A 20,352-nucleotide genomic window follows, 5' to 3' on the forward strand; every position below is an offset into this window, starting at 1 on the left:
GTATGCTGAGATATGATTGAATGAATCAGGACTGCTAGTTCAATTTCACAGTGAGTTTCAAACTAGAAAATCTGGTATTGTTTTAGTAACTTTGACAGCTCACATTTGCTGTCTTCCAACTAGAGGGAGCAGCCCGTCTTGGTGGAATATCATAAGACTGAAATGGGAAAGAGAACAAACCCCAAGGACGTAGGTGAATTTCATGAGAGAGTTCAACACGAAGTATTTTCCACCTCTGATCCAGGAAAAGAAAGAAGATGAGTTCATTAGGCTCCGCCAGGGAACTCAAACCGTCGCCGAATATGAGAGCCAGTTCACCAGGTTGTCCAAGTTCGCTCCCAAGTTAATTGTGACTGAGCAAAGGAGGATAAGGCGTTTTGTCCAAGGATTAAACGTTGAGATTCAGAAGGACCTGGCCGTAGCCCAACTCAATACCTTTAGTGATGCGGTGGAGAAAGCTCAACTAGTTGAAAGCGCGAGATTTCAAGTTAGAAACTTTCAAGCTAAGAAAAGGGGATTTCCTGGAAGTAGCTCAGAGCAAGGGGATAAGGGTACGCCTCCTAAGATTGGAAGGGAAAACGGGGGAGTACAATTACCGAGGATGTCAAGTGGTGCCTCACAGAGAGGCTCAGTCTCGGCTTCCCGTGGTCCCTGCGGGTACTGTGGGAAGCCGAATCACACGGAGGATGTTTGCTAAAAGAAAGGAAGAAAGTGTCTACATTGTGGGAGCGCAGATCATCAAATCGCAAGTTGCCCAAGCCAATCTCGAGAAGGGAGTAGGAGCCAACAGCCAACCACGACCAACCCTGACAAGTCGAAGGGGGACAAGAATGGATCGAAAATGTCAACTCAGGTGTACTCCTTAGAACAACATCAAGTCTCTGACCCATTAGAGGACGTGGAAGGTAAGGTTCTGGTATTCCACCGTTTGCCCATTAGAATGGTGTATCAGAATTACAATTTGGGAAAGAAGAAGAAACTATACCAAAGAATTCCATGAGCCTGGCCAGTGAATGGGTACAGATTGGTTAGCTAAGTATGATGCTCAATTTGACTGTGAGAAGAAAGTATTCAAATTTTTGTATCCCGGAGAAGGCGATGATAAGGAATTTCGAGGACGAAATTCTTTTAAGGGAGAGAGAGTGTGAGAACCCGTGGATTTTCTTATTTTCTAGACTTTATTTTATTTAATTGCATGCCTTTTCTATATTTTCTTTCTTAGGAAAATTTTCTAGATAATTTTTATGAGTAAATATAGTTCTAAAATTATTTTTTTAGTATTAATTAGTTTTTGAGAAATTAAGAGCGTATACCGGTTGTGAGACCCACTAGTGCGGTAAGTTTGATAAAATGCGGCCAATTAGGTTAAGTTATATAGACAGAGATTATATTACATGGTATTATGAGCCAATTAGAGGATGCATAGAGGGATTAACCTTGGAAGACAAAAGGATAAGCTCAAACAAAAAGGGGTGACAAGTGTCACCTTGTGACTTGAGGATGGTTTGACCAACTTTCTTACTTTACCATTTAACCAAAAAAAAATTGACTAAAAACATCTTCATGTTTTCCTCCCCTTGGCCGAACTTCTTGAGCAAAGAAAGAGAAAAAAAAATCTCCAACTTCCTTCTTCTTAATCTTGCCCAATCTCACAATTTAACCCTTTATACTCCAAAACTCTCAATAAAATCCCTTTGCTAAGTGGTATTGAAGTAGTTGGTGGAGTGATTTGGCAAGAGGAAGTGCTAAGTTGCTATCTTTCTTAAGTTGGAAGGTGAGTTGTGAAGAAATCCTCTCTTTGTTCTTAATAGTGGTAAATTAGTGGCATTGGTGGCTAAATAAGATGATTTATGGTGTGTTTATGGTTGGAAGTGAAGCTTTGATGAATTTTATATTTATTCTTGATTTTTCTATTTTTATATGTTTTATATTGTGTGGCCATGGATGATGGATTGGGATAGTCTAGAATGAAGCTATAGTGCGTAAATTGTAGCTAAATGCGGAAAATTTCCATGTTGTGCGGAAAATAACTGTTGATAATGCTTCATACATTGATGTATGTATTAGGAGACTTAGAGAGGATTTTGCTCTAACAAAGAGATTAAGTATTGGAGGAAAAATTTTTCATATTAGATGTTGTGCACATATACTTAATCTCTTAGTGCAAGATGGTCTTGGTCAACTTGGTGATGTAATTGATGTTGTAAGAGAAGGGATAAAGTACTTGAACAATTTTGAATCTAGGCTTCTTGAATTTGCCAAAATTAAAAAACAGCTTCAGTTGCCCTCTAGAAAGCTAATTCCAACAAGGTGGAATAGCACCTATTTGATGTTAGTTTCGGATTTAGAGTTCAAGGATGTCTTTCCAAGATATGCAGACATTGACTCCGGATTTCACTATGTTCCTACTGATTTTTGAGTGGATGAAAGTGGAAGAAGTGTGCAAATTTTTAGGAATATTTCATGAAATCACTGATATGATTTCCGGGTTCGAGTATCCAACCGCTAACATTTTTCTTGTGGAGCTCTATAGGATTAAAGAGCTTTTAAATGAAAAAGCTCTTAACCCTTTTGAGCATATTCGGGCTATGGTTGGAAGTATGTCTGCTAAATTTGATAAGTATTGGGGGGAAAGTAATGTGCTACTATCTTTGGGTGCAATTTTGGATTCGAGATACAAAATGTTTCTTATTAATCATGCTTTTCCGGTGATTTATGGTGAGGATGCAGCTCCTAGATTCGTAACTAAGATTAGAGACATTTTTTATGAGCTTTACAATGAACATGTTGATTGTCACATTGTTTCCCATTCTGAACAACAACAGAGGCAGGTTGTAAAAAAGAGACAAAATAAAGGTTCTAGTTGTTCTAGTAAGAAACAGAAAATGACTAGACCTGCTGTTTTAACTGGTAAAGAAAAGTTTCACATGCATGTGAGTGAAATTGACAGGGCTCTACCAAAAAAATCAGATTTAGATGTTTATTTAGAGGAAAGTAGGTATGCTTGTGATGCAAATGCAAATCTGGATGTTTTGGGTTGGTGGAAAGGGGAAAGATTGAGATTTCCTATCTTGTCGAGGATGGTTGCCGATATACTCTCCGTTCCTGTTACAATTGTGGCTTCAGAATCTACCTTCAGCACCGGAGGTAGAGTAATTGCTGATCGACGAGCTTCTATGTCAGTTGAGACGGTGCAAATGTTGCTTTGCGGCAACGATTGGATCCGCAATTTTCATGGCCTAAAGAATAAGTCTCGCGTAAGTTATTAATTGGATGTTTTTGTTGTTGTTACAGTTTCTTTATATCTGATTTTGAAGAATTTTATAACTTTCATACTTTTGTTTTGTAGGAATCACTTGATGCGGCCGAATCAATCTCATTTGAGGAAGTTGAACTTCTTGAATCATTCACAACCTGATTTGGTGGCTGTTGATGTTGCTTGGTGGCTGTTTATGTAATTTTTCATGTTGTAATCTGATCTGGTTTGGACATTTTGGTTTGGACATGTTGTAATCTGATCTAGTTTGGACATTTTGGTTTGGACATGTTGTTATTTGATCTGCTTTGGACATTTTGGTTTGGACATGTTGTAATCTGATCTGGTTTGGACATTGTAATCCAAGTTTGGATATTTTGTTCCTCCATTTGATGGTTTTTGCTGCAGTTTTAACTTCTTTTTAACTCCATAATTATTAGGTTCTAGCTTTTTATATTCGAGCTTGCTGTAGTATTAGACCCTGCCTTGTATTGTTATTTGGCATGACTTGTCAAATTGAAGATGATATATCAGGGAATGTGTATCTTCTTTGTTTAGGCTAAATATGAGTGTAACAAAAGCTGATATGCTGTCTCCCGTAAACGAGCTTGAGCTGGAGTTTCTATAACGCTTGTGTAGGTATCTCATGTGTAGGTATCTCTTCACTCGAATCATTTTCGTCCTCCTCTAGAGGTGGCATCCCAATGTACTCCTTTTCCTCATCTGATACAACCTCCCCATTCGGCAACAGTAACATAGTCCTTTGGTTGGCGCATTGAGATGCGATATGACCAAAGCCTTGACACTTAAAGCAGTTAGTGTCTCGGCCTCGCGGTTTGGAAGCTCCACTATTAGCCTTAAATTCAGGCTTGGCCATTGCTTTGGATGGAAAAGCAGTCGGCCTTGGAGGTTGAGAAGGAGCCGTGGGCTTCTCCTCCCTTTTCGATTGAGGGGTGCGCCAATTTCCAGCTTGGTACGTGGTGCTAGACCGTGTACTTCCCCTCCTCTTGAGGCGCCGTTCAACTGTAACCGTCTTCTCCAACATTTCATTCATGTCGAAGTAGTCGGCAATCTCGGGCCTCAAACCATGCAAAAATCGAGTCATAGTGGCTTCTCCATCCTCATGCAAGTCCGCCTTCATAATGGCCATCTTTATCTCTTTATAATAATCCTCAACGGACATAGATCCTTGGGTGAGAGCTTGTAGTCGACGGTGGAGGTCTCGGCTATAATAGCTCGGGACGAATCGTTTCCTCATTAGGCTCCTCATTTCTTCCCAAGTCTCCACGGGCCTCTCGCGGTTTCTCTTTCAGCTTAGTTTAAGTTGGTCTCACCAAATGGAGGCATAGTCTATGAACTCCACGGCTGCTTGCTTTACCTTTGGCTCCTCGGTATAAGTGTGGCATTCATAGACTAACTCAATTTTCCGTTCCCATTCCAAGTAAGCCTCGGGGTCCGACTTGCTTTGGAGGGAGGGAATCTTGAGTTTGACACCCTTAATGGTGTCATCTCCTCGCCTTGGAGCCCGTTGGTCAGATTGATACCGCCCCTCAAAGGGGTCCTCTTCGTCATTGGAGTATGCCAATTCTTTGCCCTTACTCGAGCTAGGTGGTTGTCTCGAGTTCTCCAACTGATCAATCCTGTCATGCAAAGGTTCAATGGAGTTCTTAAGCATTCGCTTGAACTTTCCCATCATGGCCTCCAAGTGTAGTTTAATGTCCATTGTTTGGTCACCAACTCCACTAGACATGTTTAGGTACACTTGCAAAAGAAAATTAAACAAAAATGACTTCCTCTTTTTTTTTATACAATGTATAGGTCACTCACTCTCGTGTTTCACTCAAATGTATCACTCTCTAATAATCTCACCAAGCAATTCCTTGGCTTGCTAGTTGCTCAGGTTGAACAAACTAGGAGTCACCGCAAGATTCGTCCTTGACTATTCAACAAGTGACACAAGATAGTAGCAATGAATGGAGGTGAATGAGGACCTAGATGCGACCTAAAACTCAAATTAGGACTAATGACTCAAAAAAAAAAGAAAGCAAGACAAATGACTTCAAGGCTGAATTTTTGAAAACCCTAGAAGTACTCTACCCGACAACCCAAAATTCTGGAATTTGCGGAGCTTGCTGGTCCTCAGCCTTTTGGTCAGGGTTTCGGTGGTATTTTGGTGCTGTTTTGGTGTATAGGGCAACCCTCAAATTGCAGCCCAATTGGATCACAAAGTGATGCTCAACATATTCAAAGTGCGGGCTGGTTTGGCGTGTTAAGGTGTAGCGGTTGGTGTTTGGCTTTTGGAAACTGGATTGGGTAGTGGATGGGCTGTTTTGGGTCGGTTAAGGTGGTTAAAGGATTTGAAGGGTGATTTGGCTTTGGCCGAAAAGGTTTCTAGGCAGCCGCTAATCCAAAGTGAGTTAGGATTAGTTGTAGTTTAAGGTAGGACTTTGATCACAATTAGAAAACTAGAGCCAAGGTCTTTCTTTCCTTTTTTTTCATTTCTTTCTTTCTCTTGTTTCTTTGTTTTTTTTTTTTTGGCTCAATCAGATTCCTTCAAGATGTAATTCCAATCCCAAGACTCCTTGAATTCGGATCCAACTTCAAGATTTGCAAAACAAGATGAAAGGCTCTTTCAAGTATCAAGAAACCCTTGGTTTTGTAATCAAGAACTACCAAATCATATTTGGTAGATCTAAGAACTTCAAGATTTCTGATCAAGAAGCTCAAGAACTTCCCAAATTATGTTTTGGTATCCAAGATTTGCAAGATACAACACAGAAAACCCAAGGTTCAATAGCAAACAGGTTCGGCCAACACCCAATAACAAATTCCAGCAGCGATACAAGGAGCAACAAGGTATACGGCACCTTTGAACCCCTTTTTTTTGCTGGGTTGTTGTGCAACCCCAACGACACAATATCCCACTAGAATAGACCACAATCAAGACAAACTAACAGCAAATAAAGGAGAAACAACCCTGGATAGATTACTACACACGACAATCCAACACAAGATGTGACAAGAAGGGAAGAAACCCTAGACGCCGCAAAAAATTTTTTTTTTTTTTGTTTTCCTTGATGGACAAGACACGGACAAGCAACACCCAAAACACGATGCACAAAGACAAATCTAGATAGAGAAGATACGGACAGCAACTAAACAACAAACACAACAACGAAGTCAAACAAAGAAAACAGTTTCGGACTTGACAAGAAACCAACGACCCAACACAAACCCTAATACGTAGCTACGACTATGGAAGATAAAAGACAGACTCGAAGACAATAAAAGGGATATACGTGATACCTCTAACCTTGCTCTGATACCAGATGGTGTGAGCGCAGAAGCAAACGTAGGATCTTAGAGGACACGTTGTGGAATTGACGGAGTTGAACCCAAACTTGGACTACTCAAGAACGAATTCAACGGTAGAGGACGCCACAATCAAGTGTGTTTGCTTGATTGATAAGTCAAGAAACAACCTAGGATCAACTCTAGAATGCTCAAACTAGTTTTCACAAGGTAAAGGAATTTTGCCTTAATGAAAGACAAAAATTCAAGAAATTTTATTATAATTCACCAAAAAACTGAATGTAACAATGACTTGGGGCTATTTATAGCCTTGACTAACCCTAATAAAGCTTGGAAAATATTAAGTGAATTTCGGCCAGCCCAACAAAACTTTGGGGGTGTTGCCCCTGAACCCCCACCGGGGGCATCGCTGCCCCCTGAGCCCCCCCAGCGAGGGCGCGTCGCCTCCTGGACCCCCGACTCGCTGACCGGGCAGCAAGACCCCTGAACAGCTCAGCGGAGGTCGAAGACCTGATTGACTAACTAATTAACTAACTAAAGTACTATTAGACCTAAGGCCCACATGGCCGATACTAGGCTCAACATGAGCGCCTTAATTGCGGCCCAATCCGCCGTTTGGAGCTTGAACACTTACATCTTCAGTTGTAAGCAAACACTTTAGTAGTCTTGCAAGGATCTTCTAGCCCAATCCCTTCAATGGGCGGTTTCTCTTGGGCTTGGATGGCATGAACCATGGCTTGAAACGACTCCTTAAATCTCTTAACTCGTGCTCGTGTCACTAGGCCTTGGGGCACCTTAACAGAGTCTACTTGAGCACCATGGGCCTCGTGCTCAACCGCATCAGAGATTTTCTTGCCAACCTTTCTAGCATTTAATCAATAAAGGGTATGGAAAATGGTCCTTTCAAGTTAATGCATTTTATTTTCTAAAATTTGTTCAAACTTACCACCCATTTTGAATGCGGGTGGGCATCAACTCACCATTTGGATTTTCAATAACCGTTATTTCTGTCTTTTTAGGAACTACTTGTATAGAACTTACCCACTTACTATCTGAAATTGGATAAATTATACCTGCATTATGAAGTTTTAGAACTTCTTTCTTTACTACCTCTACATTGGTGGGTTTAGTCTATGTTGAGCCTCTCTTGAAGGTTTAGCACCTTCTTCCAATAAGATTATGTGTATGCATGTGGCTGGGTTTAGTCCTTTGATGTCAGCTAAAGTCCATCCTATTGCCTCTTTCTGATCCTTCAGCACCCGAATTAGCTTTTCCTCTTCTAAAGTAGTCAGCTTGCAAGAAATAATCACTGGAAGTGTGTCTCCTTCTCCAAGAAATATGTACATCAGATGACTTGGTAATTGCTTCAATTCCAACTTTGAGACTTGCACAGTAGATGGTAAAAGCTTTGAATGAGACATAGGCAATTCAACATAGGACACATCATATATTATAGGTTTAAGAGAATCTAATTCAAAAATAGTTTCTTGTAATTCAAGGGAAAAATCTGTGACGACCCCACCTCTTTCTAGGGCGAACCCAAGGGTTTGGCGGACCGCTTGCCCAACTCTCGATGAGAGTCACTCACTAGCATTCTTCAAAATGGTAAGGTTCTCAAATCAACCATAATTCAACTTCATTTACAAGCCAAAAGTGAAACGTAGCTTTACATTGTCAAATATCTCAAATACATTCAATCCATAAAAGTACAAGTACAAGAAACTTATACACACTAGTTCACGCTTACTTACTCCAGCCTCCACTCCTGTAAGAAAAACAAACTAATGGAATGAGCTAAAAGCCCAGTGAGATTCCCAAACAAGCAATCAAGCAGGCAAAACCCAGAAACATTTACATTTAGCACTTTTGCACACTTGGCACAGTAATAAGCAGTCATTCAAGAATCAATCATTCATTCATTGAAAGGATACGTGCTCATTTGGAGCCATTCATTCAAGTCATTCATTCATTCATTTGTCAACCATTTTCCTTATCCCTCCAATATTAGAAAATATTTACAAGTGAAAACTCTCTCAGTGTTCTTGTCATTCATTCATTGATTTCATTGCAGTGAACTCGCTGGCCTGTTCTCCACCGGATTTCGTGGTAATATTCGAGTATACCAAACATTGTCCTAAGGTCACCAGCCGTCCGACCGAGTCCGCTTCTGACTCGAGTCAACTGGCAACGAAGAGCAAGGGTCCAATTTAGCCAAAAGGCTTACATTCATGTACAAGTAGCATTTAATCATTGAAAATTCACTTTTGCTTGGGTCGAGTGCGATAAAGTACATACTCACCTATCGAAAATCCATTTAGAAATCATTGGAAAGCATTTAACATTCCGGCAACATTCACAACATTTCACATAGTCATTTAAAGCACACATGTGCAAGGTACACTCACCGATATCAGTAGAGTAAATGTCAAAAGTTCGTCCCCGAGGTTATGCTCGTGCTCACCAACAAATCCTAAAAACAACCAACATAAAGACATTATGGTGCTACCATCCAAAGTTTAAGTGAACAAAATTAACATATTATGCTCAACTATGAGCCACAAGTCTATACAAGATGGCCTCTCAAACATGCAGGGTTCAAGGGCAAATTTGAAGGTGCAAATCAAAAAAAAATCTAAATGTATTCTAAAAGTGAGGAGAGCAATTTAAGCATCCAAAAATCTCACCAAAATAAGGTTTAAAATCCAGAAAATGTTTTCCAAAGTTTTCCAAGTACCACTCAATCCATTTGATAAAATTTCTAGCTTTGGTGATATTCTTTGAAAAAGTATAACTTGAGTTCCGTGAGTCAGAAAATCATAAATCTTATACCGTTAGAAAATAGATTCAAAAGTCTGCAACTCTCTAGAAGACACCTTCATAAAATTCAGCCCATAAATTAGTTAAATCTCAGCCTCAATTCACTGCTCAATTAAGTGCAAAAACAAGATAGTTTTGAATTTTCAGTCCACTTTGAAATTTTGCTAGTATTTATAAACAGTGAACCAAACCATGAGTTTTACACGATTAAAAGAGCTATGAGTCTAGTTTCAAACGCAAGAAACAGAACTCAATTCTGTGATGCAAACTCGATTCTCCAAGGACCACTCGAGAAGAAATCGAATCGATCAGACAGTGGAAGGATCTATCTTGATTAGATTATGGATAAATTGGATGGATTCTAGACAATCAAGGACCGCTCGAGATTGAATAGAAGGGTAGAATGACGCCACAATTCAACATGGTCCTGAATTGATAAGTCAAAACTTGAACAAAGGAGACATGACTCACTTTGTATCAAGGAACAAGAAAGAGAAAACTCTCAAATTTTATTTATAATTGCCTTCCTCTTGAAAATATTATAAGCTTGGCTATTTATAGCCTTACAACACTCAAAACCCTAATCTAAATTGGAAATAATACAAGTTTCCTTATTTGACTTGACTTCTAAACTTGACACAACTTCCTAAATAATTTTGGAAGCAATTAACTACTTTCCTAAAACTCTAATTCAACTAGAATAGGAAACTAACTCAAATAGGCTTAACTATGGTCAACATGACTTTAGCCTTTATTACTCTTATTAAGGACTCAAAAATAACTCAAGACTAACTCTAATTAACTAACAATATTTGCTGAAAACTTAATTAAATAAATAACAAGAAATAAGCATGACAAATCTTCAATGATTCTTGAGCCCGATTGCACCATCAACCCACAAGAATGAGACTATAATCTAGACAAAAACGAACAGCAAACAACGAAGGGAAATCTGGATAGATTGCAACACAAAAACCAACCAACTTAAGATGCGACAAAGAAACCGTAGTTGCCGCAATTGTCTCTTTTTTTTCGTTTTTCTTGCTGCTCAAGCGATGGCCAACTAACGAGACAGATTTGGGAACTCAAACCAGAATTTGGACACCACAAAGGCACACAACCCATGGACAGATTTGATGAACAACTAATGACTCAATAACAAGAACAAGTTGCGGACAGATTTGATGGACAACAACCACGCGCGATGGAAACACAAACGGCCAGCAACTTTGATGCAACCAAAAGATGACTAAACAGATAGAATATATTAGACAACAAGACACAACAACTACGGATAGATTGAGGGCACAACTATGACCAGAAATTGGACGCAACAAAGGACACAAAGGTGCAGGACAGAATTTTCAACAAGAAAGTAACACGACTTTGGACAGAATTATATATTTTTTTGTTAAACAATGCAGCGGAAAACACAAAACCCTAGACGACACAACAACGAAAACCACGGATATAACGAAAGATACCTCAACCTATGATCTGAAGCCAACTGATACGCTCCTCGATCAACATGTTTCGAGACATGTAGCACGTTTGCCCAAGGATCTAGCGAGGTTGTCCAATGTTTGGTTTGCGGAACCCAAAACCAAGACGGACGACACGACTTGATTGAAGGAGGTAGAACGACGACTCCAATCGAGATGAATACTCAAGTGGATAGGCCGGTAGAACAATCAAGGACAATCGCGAGATTGCTCAAGAACCCTTGCCAAGCAAGTAATGAAATTGTAACCCTTGAATGCAAGAGAAAACAATGCTGAATTTTATTATCAAAGTGTCTAACCTCAATCGTACATGAAGGAGCCTTTTTTATAGGCTAGAAACCTAGGAGCCTAATCCATTTGAGACAAGGATTTGCGTCCCATCTTCCTAACACTAGCAAGAGTAATTCAGTCAACACTTACATGAGTTGGGCCGACTTATTTAACTATACTAATTAACAAGACTAACGAATTAAAACATGACATCATAATAACCAATCCAACTAACAAAACCAGTGGCTAACATTACTAGTGCTCGGCCCAAGTAGCGAAGGCCAGATTAGCAACTTCCAAGCCTTCAATGTTCCTACAGACCCCTTGTTCATCATTTGGCCTCAAATCCGTGCACACATCATCCTGACTTTTCTATAGGAAGTTATAGCAAATTTTTCAAAGCTACGCAGGGCTTCCTGCAAAATTTTTCCAGCAAGCAACGACTTTGGAAAACTAGGTTTTTTTCCTTTCTTAAACCTCTTTGTTTTGGCTCAAAACTAACACACATGCAAAGAAATAGATTGTAACAAGTGTTTTGGGGCAAATCGTATGCAAGAGGAAAACAAAATTACTCTAAATTCACACCTCAACCATCATTCATATCATAAGAAAAAGAGAAACAAAATTTCAGCGGCATTTCCTCTTATTTTTCCCTAATTTCCAGCCATTTTCAAGGCTTCATTCTCACCACAAGACAGTCTCAAATCAAGCATATACATACCAGGCCACCAACCCACTAAATCAAGCATATACATAACATATAACCATCACATACTCAAGTTGGAAAAGTTAAACCTTAGGTTGGAAATTCACAACTAAAGCTGGAAAATTCTATTTTTAAGCTAAAATTTCAAACCAAAGCTAGAAATCTTCGTATCCAAACTTTCATATCCAAATCAAAGCCAGTGTCACACCCTAAACCCGCACGCTCCCATCACGTGACATTCGCCGTATTCTCAAGTCCCGCTCAAGAATACAACGCAACATTTAACCAGACTAAAGTTTAAAAGTACTAATTAATATAACTAAATAAAGTGCGGTACAAATATCATATAAAAGGTAGTCCACGATTATCCAATGAATTCGTACATTTATTCCCTGGTTGAAACAACGGAAACAAAGTAAATAAAATTAACAACTAGAAGTAGCTAGCCTGCTAACTTCTGTTGACTTAAAAACTAATAAAAGTCATCCTCAGGGTCTTCTACATAAATCAACTCATACTCTTCAGAATCTGCAAAGATGTTAAAAAGTGGGTTGAGCGACAAATCGCTCAGTAGGTAATATCTACCCCTCTGTTGGACCATGCACTCGTAACTTTATAGACACATATATAGATATAAATCAAATCATTTGCACATCGTTCACATCCATAATCTTGAAAGTGACGTTGTTTATAAAACAATCAGTAGTAACGAGTGATGAGCAATTTAAAAGCATCTTATTGACAACTATACATGAAAAATCATAAAGTGATAAATCATTTCATATCCATTCATATGTCTCTTCATATCAGTTCATAAATCATTTCATATCAGCTCATAACAAGTACATGTAATGACTGGCTACTGAGGACTCAGTCTAGAGATTAAACCCCTTCTAGGTGGGTGACTAATAGATTTAATGACTACCGATTGGTCTTATTACATATATGGATCAATCGTCCGGACTCTATACCAGGCTACCATGACCTTGTCAATCGGCCGGATTCTATACCGGGCTACCATGACCATTAGACAGGACTATAGCCCCTACCATCTATTCCACGACTGTTTTGAGCTTTACTTGTCATAAATTCATTTCACACATCACATACATAGTTCTTTGATTTCATAAAAGATACAGCTCGTTTGGTATATAATAACATATCAAAATATTTCAAATAAGTCACATGATCCATTTTCGTATAGTAAAAATATAACTTTCATAAATATCCAAGTAAAGCATTTAATCAAATACATTTCGAGTCAACACAACAAAATATGATTGACAACAAAAATTTCATTTTTGCACCTTTGAAATCTCAGAAGGGTAAGTACCACCTACCTTTGTCTGGCTGCTCGAGTGGGGCTACCTTAGGTCTTTTAGACTTGTGTCGTACCTATCAAATGCATAGGTTTTCTAATTAGTTGATATTTCTTATAGATGCATAAATATACAAACTCTAAGTGAGTCAAAAATTCATGTCTAAACCATTATATGAACCCTAGCAACATTTTCCTAAATTGGACAATTTCTATTTTTAGAAAGTTTCCTAAATTGGAAAGTTTCTATTTTTAGAAAGTTTCTTAATTTGGAAAGTTCTCCTTTTTGTAAATTTTTCTAATTTAAAAGAAAAAAATTATTCATAATCATATTTATTATCTTGATTATTATCTTACTATACATATTTATAATTTATTATTATTCATTATTATTATCATCATCCTCGTCGTTGCTACTTTATTTTATTACCATTTATCTATATATAATATATATATATTTGTTAATTAGTTACTATTATCTTGCGCTTTACTTCCACTTTTTGTGCATGTGTGGTGTTATTATTATTTATGTATACATGTGTGTATATATATATATTCACTTACTATTATAATTATTGTCTTTGTTTATTCTACTTGTGTTTATATTCATATTTTTATCTTCGTTTATATCCTTAGCTTATTTCCTCCATGTCTACATTGTTAGTATTATTACTATCATTGTTTTATTAATTAATTAATTAATTAATTAATTAATTATTATTATTATTATTATTATTATTATTATTATTATTATTATTAGTGTTATTGTTAGCATTACTATTATTATTACTATTATTATTAGTATGATTTTAAACATTTCGTTTAACAATCTAGAACTTATCTTACATTGTCTAAATTTACCTAATAAGGTTAGATTAAGATGTTTTAAATTTCTATTTAAATATCTTAGACTTAATCAATTAAATATAATTTTACATGACTAACCCTTTAATTTTTTCGATGAACGCCTTCGAAGCCCTAGGGAAGCCCTAAATTCTCTCTAGGCCGCTTCCCTCCTTGTCTAATTATCAGCCATGGCTGCCCTTCATCCCATGGGTGAAGGGCACCCCCCACACCCCACGCCTTCGAAGCGCTCCTTTGCTGATATACTCTCTTCCTCTGCTGCTGTTGCTCCAATTTCCTGCCTCAAGCCCCGTGAAAACTACCGTGGTGAACCAGCTGTTTCCTTCTCTGCGGAGGACGTTCGCCTTTTATCATCTCCTCTAAAATTTGCTTTGATTGGGAAATTCTCCCGTGGTAGGCCGTCAATGGAGGGTCTACGGAAAGACTTCATGTCCGTTGGCTTTAAGGGTTCTTTCTCGTTGGGACTGCTTGACCCCAGGCATGTCCTAATCAGATTCGACCTCGAAGACGATTTTCATAGATGTTGGCTGCGTGGTTTCTAGACGTTCCAAGGCTTTGCAATGCGTGTGTTCAAGTGGTCTCCCACATTCTCTGCAACTATCGAATCCTCTATAGTACCGGTCTGGATCCGGCTCCCGTTTCTCCCTGTCCACCTCTTTGGAAAAGAGCCTTTGTTCTCCATTGCTCGATTGGTTGGTGAACCCCTGCGCCTAGACGCATCCACAGCGACATTGTCGCGGCCTAGTGTGGCTCGCATCTGCGTTGAAGTTGATCTGTTACAGTCCCTCCCCCAACGGGTGTGGATTTGGAACGGGTCGACTGGTTTCTGGCAAAAGGTAGAATATGAAAGCCTACCAGATTATTGCGAAAATTGCAGGAAACTTGGCCACTCCGCCAGTTCCTGTCGATCGAAAGATCATGTTGTTAATCACCGGGATATCCTGGCTACGCAACAACAAGTCGGGCCTGCAAAGGATTCAATCCCGCTGGAGGCGACAGATCAACCTAAAGAACCAGAGCTGACTATGGCTAGGGTTTCAGCCGAAGTAGTACATCCTGACACTGGGGATCAGGGATCCGCCCAACAACACGTCTCTAATGCGGATACCCAGGGACGACACAACTTAGCGACCCAACCGCAGCGCTCTACAGATGCAATCGCAGAAGCAGCGGCTGCCTGCTCTGCCCATTTGGTTTCGGCAACGGTAGTGAGTAATCCCAAGGGGACCGAGGTTCTGCCCTGTCCGGTCCCCTCAGAGTCTCCAAAGCCTTCGGCCTTTTCGCCGATACAGAACAAGCCTCTTCCTTGCGACATAAGGGATGATCAATGCCTTTGGCGACGCAGACGGGAAACCCTTGACTCACTTTCGGATGCTGAAGGACAACAAAGGCCTGCTCGTCCACGTGCAGTTTTGACGGAGGACTTGGCAGCCTTCAAAAAGAGGATCGACCACCTCTTTCCGGTTACTCACAAAGAGACACAATTAGCCAAAAGGGGTCGGCGCAGATGATTCTGGAACTTGCCCAAAACAATTGTCACCCGGCAGTCTTCGAAGGTAGGCACTGATTTCCCCTCATCCTTTACTTAATGATTAATATGCTAGTATGGAATATCCGGGGAATTGCTGGCCGTGCCTCAATTCGCCGTTTGAAGAAGCTGTTACGTTTACATTCAGTAACTTTTCTAGTCGTCATCGAGCCGATGGTTGATGCTGGTCAGCTAGATGATTTTACATCCCGTTTTGGCTTTCACCTTGGGGTATGTAACTCCTCCAATAAAATATGGGTAATGTGGCGGTCTGGCTTTGCTGTAAATGTTTTAGTAAATAATGACCAACTTATTCACATGTAAGTTTGCCATGATTCTTGGAACTTTGTTGCTCACGGGTCCTTTGTTTATGGAAAATGCTCGCGAGTTGAACGTCGCGCCTTATGGTCAGTCCTGAGATTAATATCGGAGGAAATGGGGACTAAGCCGTGGCTTGTAAGAGGCGATTTCAATGTTGTAGCTGCTGCTGATGAATATGCCGGACAGGCTGTACAAGACTTGACCGCAATGGCTGAGTTTGCTGAATGTATATCTGCATGTGGTCTCAAAGAGATTCCCTTCTCGGGCAGTCGTTACACTTGGACTGGTATCCGCCAAGGCAGGAGAATCTGGAAGCGTTTAGATAGACTCCTGATGAATCTGGAATGGCAACGTCGTTTCTCTGGCAGCGTAGTGAAACATCTTAATCGTGCTACCTCAGACCATAGCCCACAGTTATTGCAACTCTCCCCAGGGCTCCCCACTGGGCCGAAGTCGTTTCGCTTCCAAGACATGTGGTTAAATCACCACGGTTTCCTCATGGTGGTTCGCCAGTGCTGGGATCAACCGACAGATGGATATGGAATGTTTCATTTTTTCCTCAAATTGAAACGTTTAAAGCAAGCCTTGCGTACTTGGAACCAAGATGTATTTGGTAATATTTTTGAGAAAGTCTCCAAAGCTGAGGAGGAAGTAAGGCTAAAGGAGTTGCAACTTGAGGTGACAGATTCGGATGAGGCTCGAGTGCAATGGAGTCAGGCCCAGGCTGCACTGCTAAAACACCTAACTGATGAGGAAACTTTCTGGAAACAGAAAGCCAGAGTGAAGTGGCTGAGGGAGGGCGACGCAAATACTCGGTATTTTCACTCCCACCTGTTGGATAAGCGGGCACGGCTCTCGATCACCAGGATCTGCAATTTAGAGGGTGAGGTTGTTGAAAGTGCAGATGACATTGGGACAAGCGGCAGTGGTTTTCTTTCAATCGCTGTTAGCGGAGGTTCCACCAATAAACAACACTGGTATTTGTAGGCTGCTAGAGGCCATCCCACCTCTTGTTACCCTAGATCAGAATGCACAACTCATCCAGGAAATTATGCTAGAGGAAGTGCGGCAAGCTGTCTTTGAACTCGATGGCCAAAGTGCAGCAGGTTGTGATGGATTTTCGGGTAATTTTTACAAGCGCTGCTGGGATATAATTGCACAGGATGTCCTCCAAGCTGCTCGGGAGTTCATGTGTGGTGTTCCAATCCCGAAGGGAATAGCGAGCACTCTGATCCTCCTATTGCCTAAAAAGGAGGCTCCGCATTCTTTTGCGGACTTCCGACCCATAAGCCTGTGCAACTTTATCAACAAGGTATTCACCAAAATCCTGAGCAACCATTTAAAAGTTGTTCTCCCAACAATTATCTCTCTTGAGCAATCGGGCTTCGTCAGTGGCAGGGATATCGCTGATAATATCTTGCTTGCCCAGGAGCTGGTGAATTCCATAGACAAGAAGGCCCGGGGTCACAACGTCATTTTCAAGTTAGAGATGATGAAAGCTTTTGATCGAGTTTCGTGGGATTTCCTCTCCCGATTATTGCTTCAATTTGGCTTTCACTCCCACTTTGTCTCTTTAATTATGAACAACCTCACATCTGCATGGTTTTCAATATTGGTCAACGGTCGACCTCATGGTTTCTTTCAAGCTAAGCAGGGATTGAAGTAAGGCGACCCGTTATCCCCCTTCCTCTTCATCTTGGTGTCTGAAGCTTTAAGCCGAGGGGTTAATAACTTGGCTCTGCAGCGGAAGTTACAGCCTTTTGCTTTGGGCCGCCACTGCCCGACGGTATCGCATCTGGCTTTTGCAGACGATATAGTCATTTTTACTCGGGGGGACAAGCGCTCGGTGCAGTCTCTCATGGGCTTCTTGGAGTTGTATCAACACGGCTCCGGTCAGCGAGTGAGCAAGGATAAAAGTTTCTACATTGTCTCTCCGAAGTGTCCTCTGGCGGCTAAAAGGCTTCTAGCTAGGAGAACCGGCTTTCAATATAGGGGACTTCCTTTTGTCTACTTGGGATGCAAGCTGGTGAAAGGAAAAATGAGGATGGAGCATTTTCAGCCTTTGATTGATAGGATACAGGCTAAGTTGGCTGGATGGAAAAACCGGCTCCTGTCGCCAGAGGGACGGTTAATTCTCATTAAGCATGTGCTATCTTCTATACCCATCTACACTCTGGCCGTCTCGGAGCTCTCGCGAGGTGTGATTAAGAGGATTGAAAAACTAATGTCCACTTTCCTTTGGGGAGAGGTTGAGGGACGTGACAAGCGTCATTGGAGGAAATGGCAAGCATTGTGTAAGCCTACCCAAGAAAATGGCCTAGGCCTCCGTCGTTTACAGGATGTCCAGGATGCTTTTAGGTGCAAGCTATGGTGGAAAATGCGCACTTCAGATACCTTGTGGACCAGATTTATGCGTGCGAAACATGTCGCAGTCACGGAGCATCTAACCACTGCTCCTGCCAGCCAGACAAGCTCAGCTGTTTGGAAGAGAATGTTGCGAGTTAGGGACTTCGTTGAGGAACATTCGCAAACCTTGATTAAGAATGGGAGTGCTTCCTTCTGGTATGACAATTGGATCGGCTCCGGTCCATTGGGCAAGCATCGCTTGCACGTCCCCTCCCCGAACCTCTGCCTTCGGGATGTATTGCACGAAAACATTTGGCACGTGGACCAGATGAGCCTTTCCAGCGAGGAGATGTCGCGTATTCACCATTCACAGGTGCGGCTCAGTCCGGGAGCTGCTCCTGACTGCCTAATCTGGTGTCCTACTTCACATGGGGGCTTCTAAATATCTTCTGCGTTGGAGAGCCTTCGTGATCACTCTCTCCCAATGCCTTCCCGCGTGTTGCTCTAGAATAAACGCATACCGCTGAAAGTTTCGGTATTCATGTGGAGACTGCTTAATTGCATTCTGCCTTTCCCTGACATTTTGCAGCGGTTGGGCTTTAATTTACCCTCCAAGTGCCCTTACTGCGAAAGTATCGACACACTAGCCCATTGGTTTGTGGAATGTTCTTTGGCAACCCAAGTGTGGGGAAAGCTAGAACAATTGCTAGACATCCGGGCACCTTCTCATCATGATATCATACTGAAACTTCAAGCCTGGTGGAGCAACATTTCAGGTAAATCTACCATGGCAAAGCTGTCACACATTGTCCCCTTATTTGTCTGCTAGGAACTTTGGAAGGCACGTAATAGGGCCATTTTCGATGCTACTACGCCGTCGGCAACTCATGTTGTGCGCCAGATCCTGCGTTTGATACATTTGGTGGCCCTTGCTCACACTCTCTCCTTGGCATGCATGGACGATGACCGGCTTCTGAAACGGGGAGTTGTTCCTTTTCTTAAAAAGGCAAAATCTATGCAAGTCCTATCTCTTGCATGGGCTCCGCCTCCTGCATCTTACGTCAAGCTCAATATTGATGGCTCTTCAAGCGGTAATCCTGGAAACTCTAGCGGGGAGGGCATTATACGCGATCAGCATGGCCACGTCCTTAGTGCTTTCTCCTCCTTTTACGGGTTTCGGACAAATATACAAGCAGAGGCCATGGCTCTTCTTGAGGGTTTACATTTATGTATCTCTTTAGGTATGCAGTACATAAAGGTGGAACTGGATTCTCTTGTTCTACTAAATGTCATTAATGGGGAACGCAGGTGCCCCTGGCGCATTGATGAGGTGATAGCTAGGGCTCGGGTAGCCCTTCGTCAAGCTTCCTTTGAATTAACACATTGCTACAGAGAAACCAATGCTGCAGCTGATAGCCTTGCAAAACGGGCGGCTTCATCTGGCGACTCGAAGGTTTTTGATGCCCTCTCTCTTCCTACACTCACAACAGGTCTCTGTAAGCTAGACTCTAGGTAGTACCCCTACATTCGCTATGTAAGAGTGTGATCGCTCCAAACTTGTAAGGATTTATTTCTAAAAAAAAAAAAAAGATAAAATTATGAAAGAAGAGAAATGGAAAGGATTAAGGCAAAAAAAAAAAAAACCCTTCAATTCTAACAACTACTTTAAATTGGGTCCTGAATTTTAATACCCATGATAAACTATAAAGATGGACTAGTTATATTTAAAATTTATTTATTAAACATTTACTAAATTTTATATTATATTTTGGTCCATGTCTAATTTACCTTTTTTTTCTTCCTCGGCCAACCCATGAAGTCAAGCCATGGTCGTCAACAATTGCTGACGACCTTCCACTTCCATTTTCTTTTCGTTTTTTGTTCTTTCTTTGGTCTTGGGTTGGCCGAAAGGCCAACCGTTGACAATTCCTCTCTGCCGCCAGTAATGGCGGCCCCCCCCTTGCTTTTTTTTTTTTTTTTTTGTCTTCGGTTGCCCTTTCGGCCAACCTTTTCCCATGTCGCCAGCCGTGCACTGGTTGCGTTTCCTTTCCTTTTTTTTTTTTCCTCTGTTGCGTTGCTTCAGCAATGCTTAGCAAAACAGAGCAGCGGCAA

The 20,352-nt window shown here is 41.0% G+C and overlaps 2 protein-coding genes across 2 annotated transcripts; both read left to right on the forward strand.

Moving 5' to 3' along the window:
* The first annotated feature begins 2,357 nt into the window (after positions 1-2,357).
* On the forward strand, positions 2,358-3,418 carry LOC113700791 (zinc finger BED domain-containing protein RICESLEEPER 2-like). Its single transcript, XM_027221236.1, has 2 exons — positions 2,358-3,257; positions 3,350-3,418. The coding sequence occupies exons 1-2, from the start codon at positions 2,358-2,360 to the stop codon at positions 3,416-3,418; spliced, it is 969 nt and encodes a 322-aa protein (XP_027077037.1).
* A 12,590-nt stretch (positions 3,419-16,008) lies between these two features.
* LOC113700790 (uncharacterized) lies at positions 16,009-16,881 on the forward strand. The gene has a single exon (XM_027221235.1). The coding sequence runs from the start codon at positions 16,009-16,011 to the stop codon at positions 16,879-16,881; it is 873 nt and encodes a 290-aa protein (XP_027077036.1).
* The last annotated feature ends 3,471 nt before the right edge of the window (positions 16,882-20,352 follow it).

This window comes from Coffea arabica, chromosome 7e, assembly GCF_036785885.1.
Source record: "Coffea arabica cultivar ET-39 chromosome 7e, Coffea Arabica ET-39 HiFi, whole genome shotgun sequence".
In the NCBI taxonomy this organism is placed as follows: Eukaryota; Viridiplantae; Streptophyta; class Magnoliopsida; order Gentianales; family Rubiaceae; genus Coffea; species Coffea arabica.

Bases quoted from the DNA above. Each gene is read 5' to 3' on its own strand.
- LOC113700791 (XM_027221236.1), top strand. From the start codon at position 2,358: ATGTCTTTCCAAGATATGCAGACATTGACTCCGGATTTCACTATGTTC. The intron at 3,258-3,349 runs GTAAGTTATTAA...TTTGTTTTGTAG, and splicing joins GCCTAAAGAATAAGTCTCGC to GAATCACTTGATGCGGCCGA.
- LOC113700790 (XM_027221235.1), top strand. From the start codon at position 16,009: ATGGGGACTAAGCCGTGGCTTGTAAGAGGCGATTTCAATGTTGTAGCT.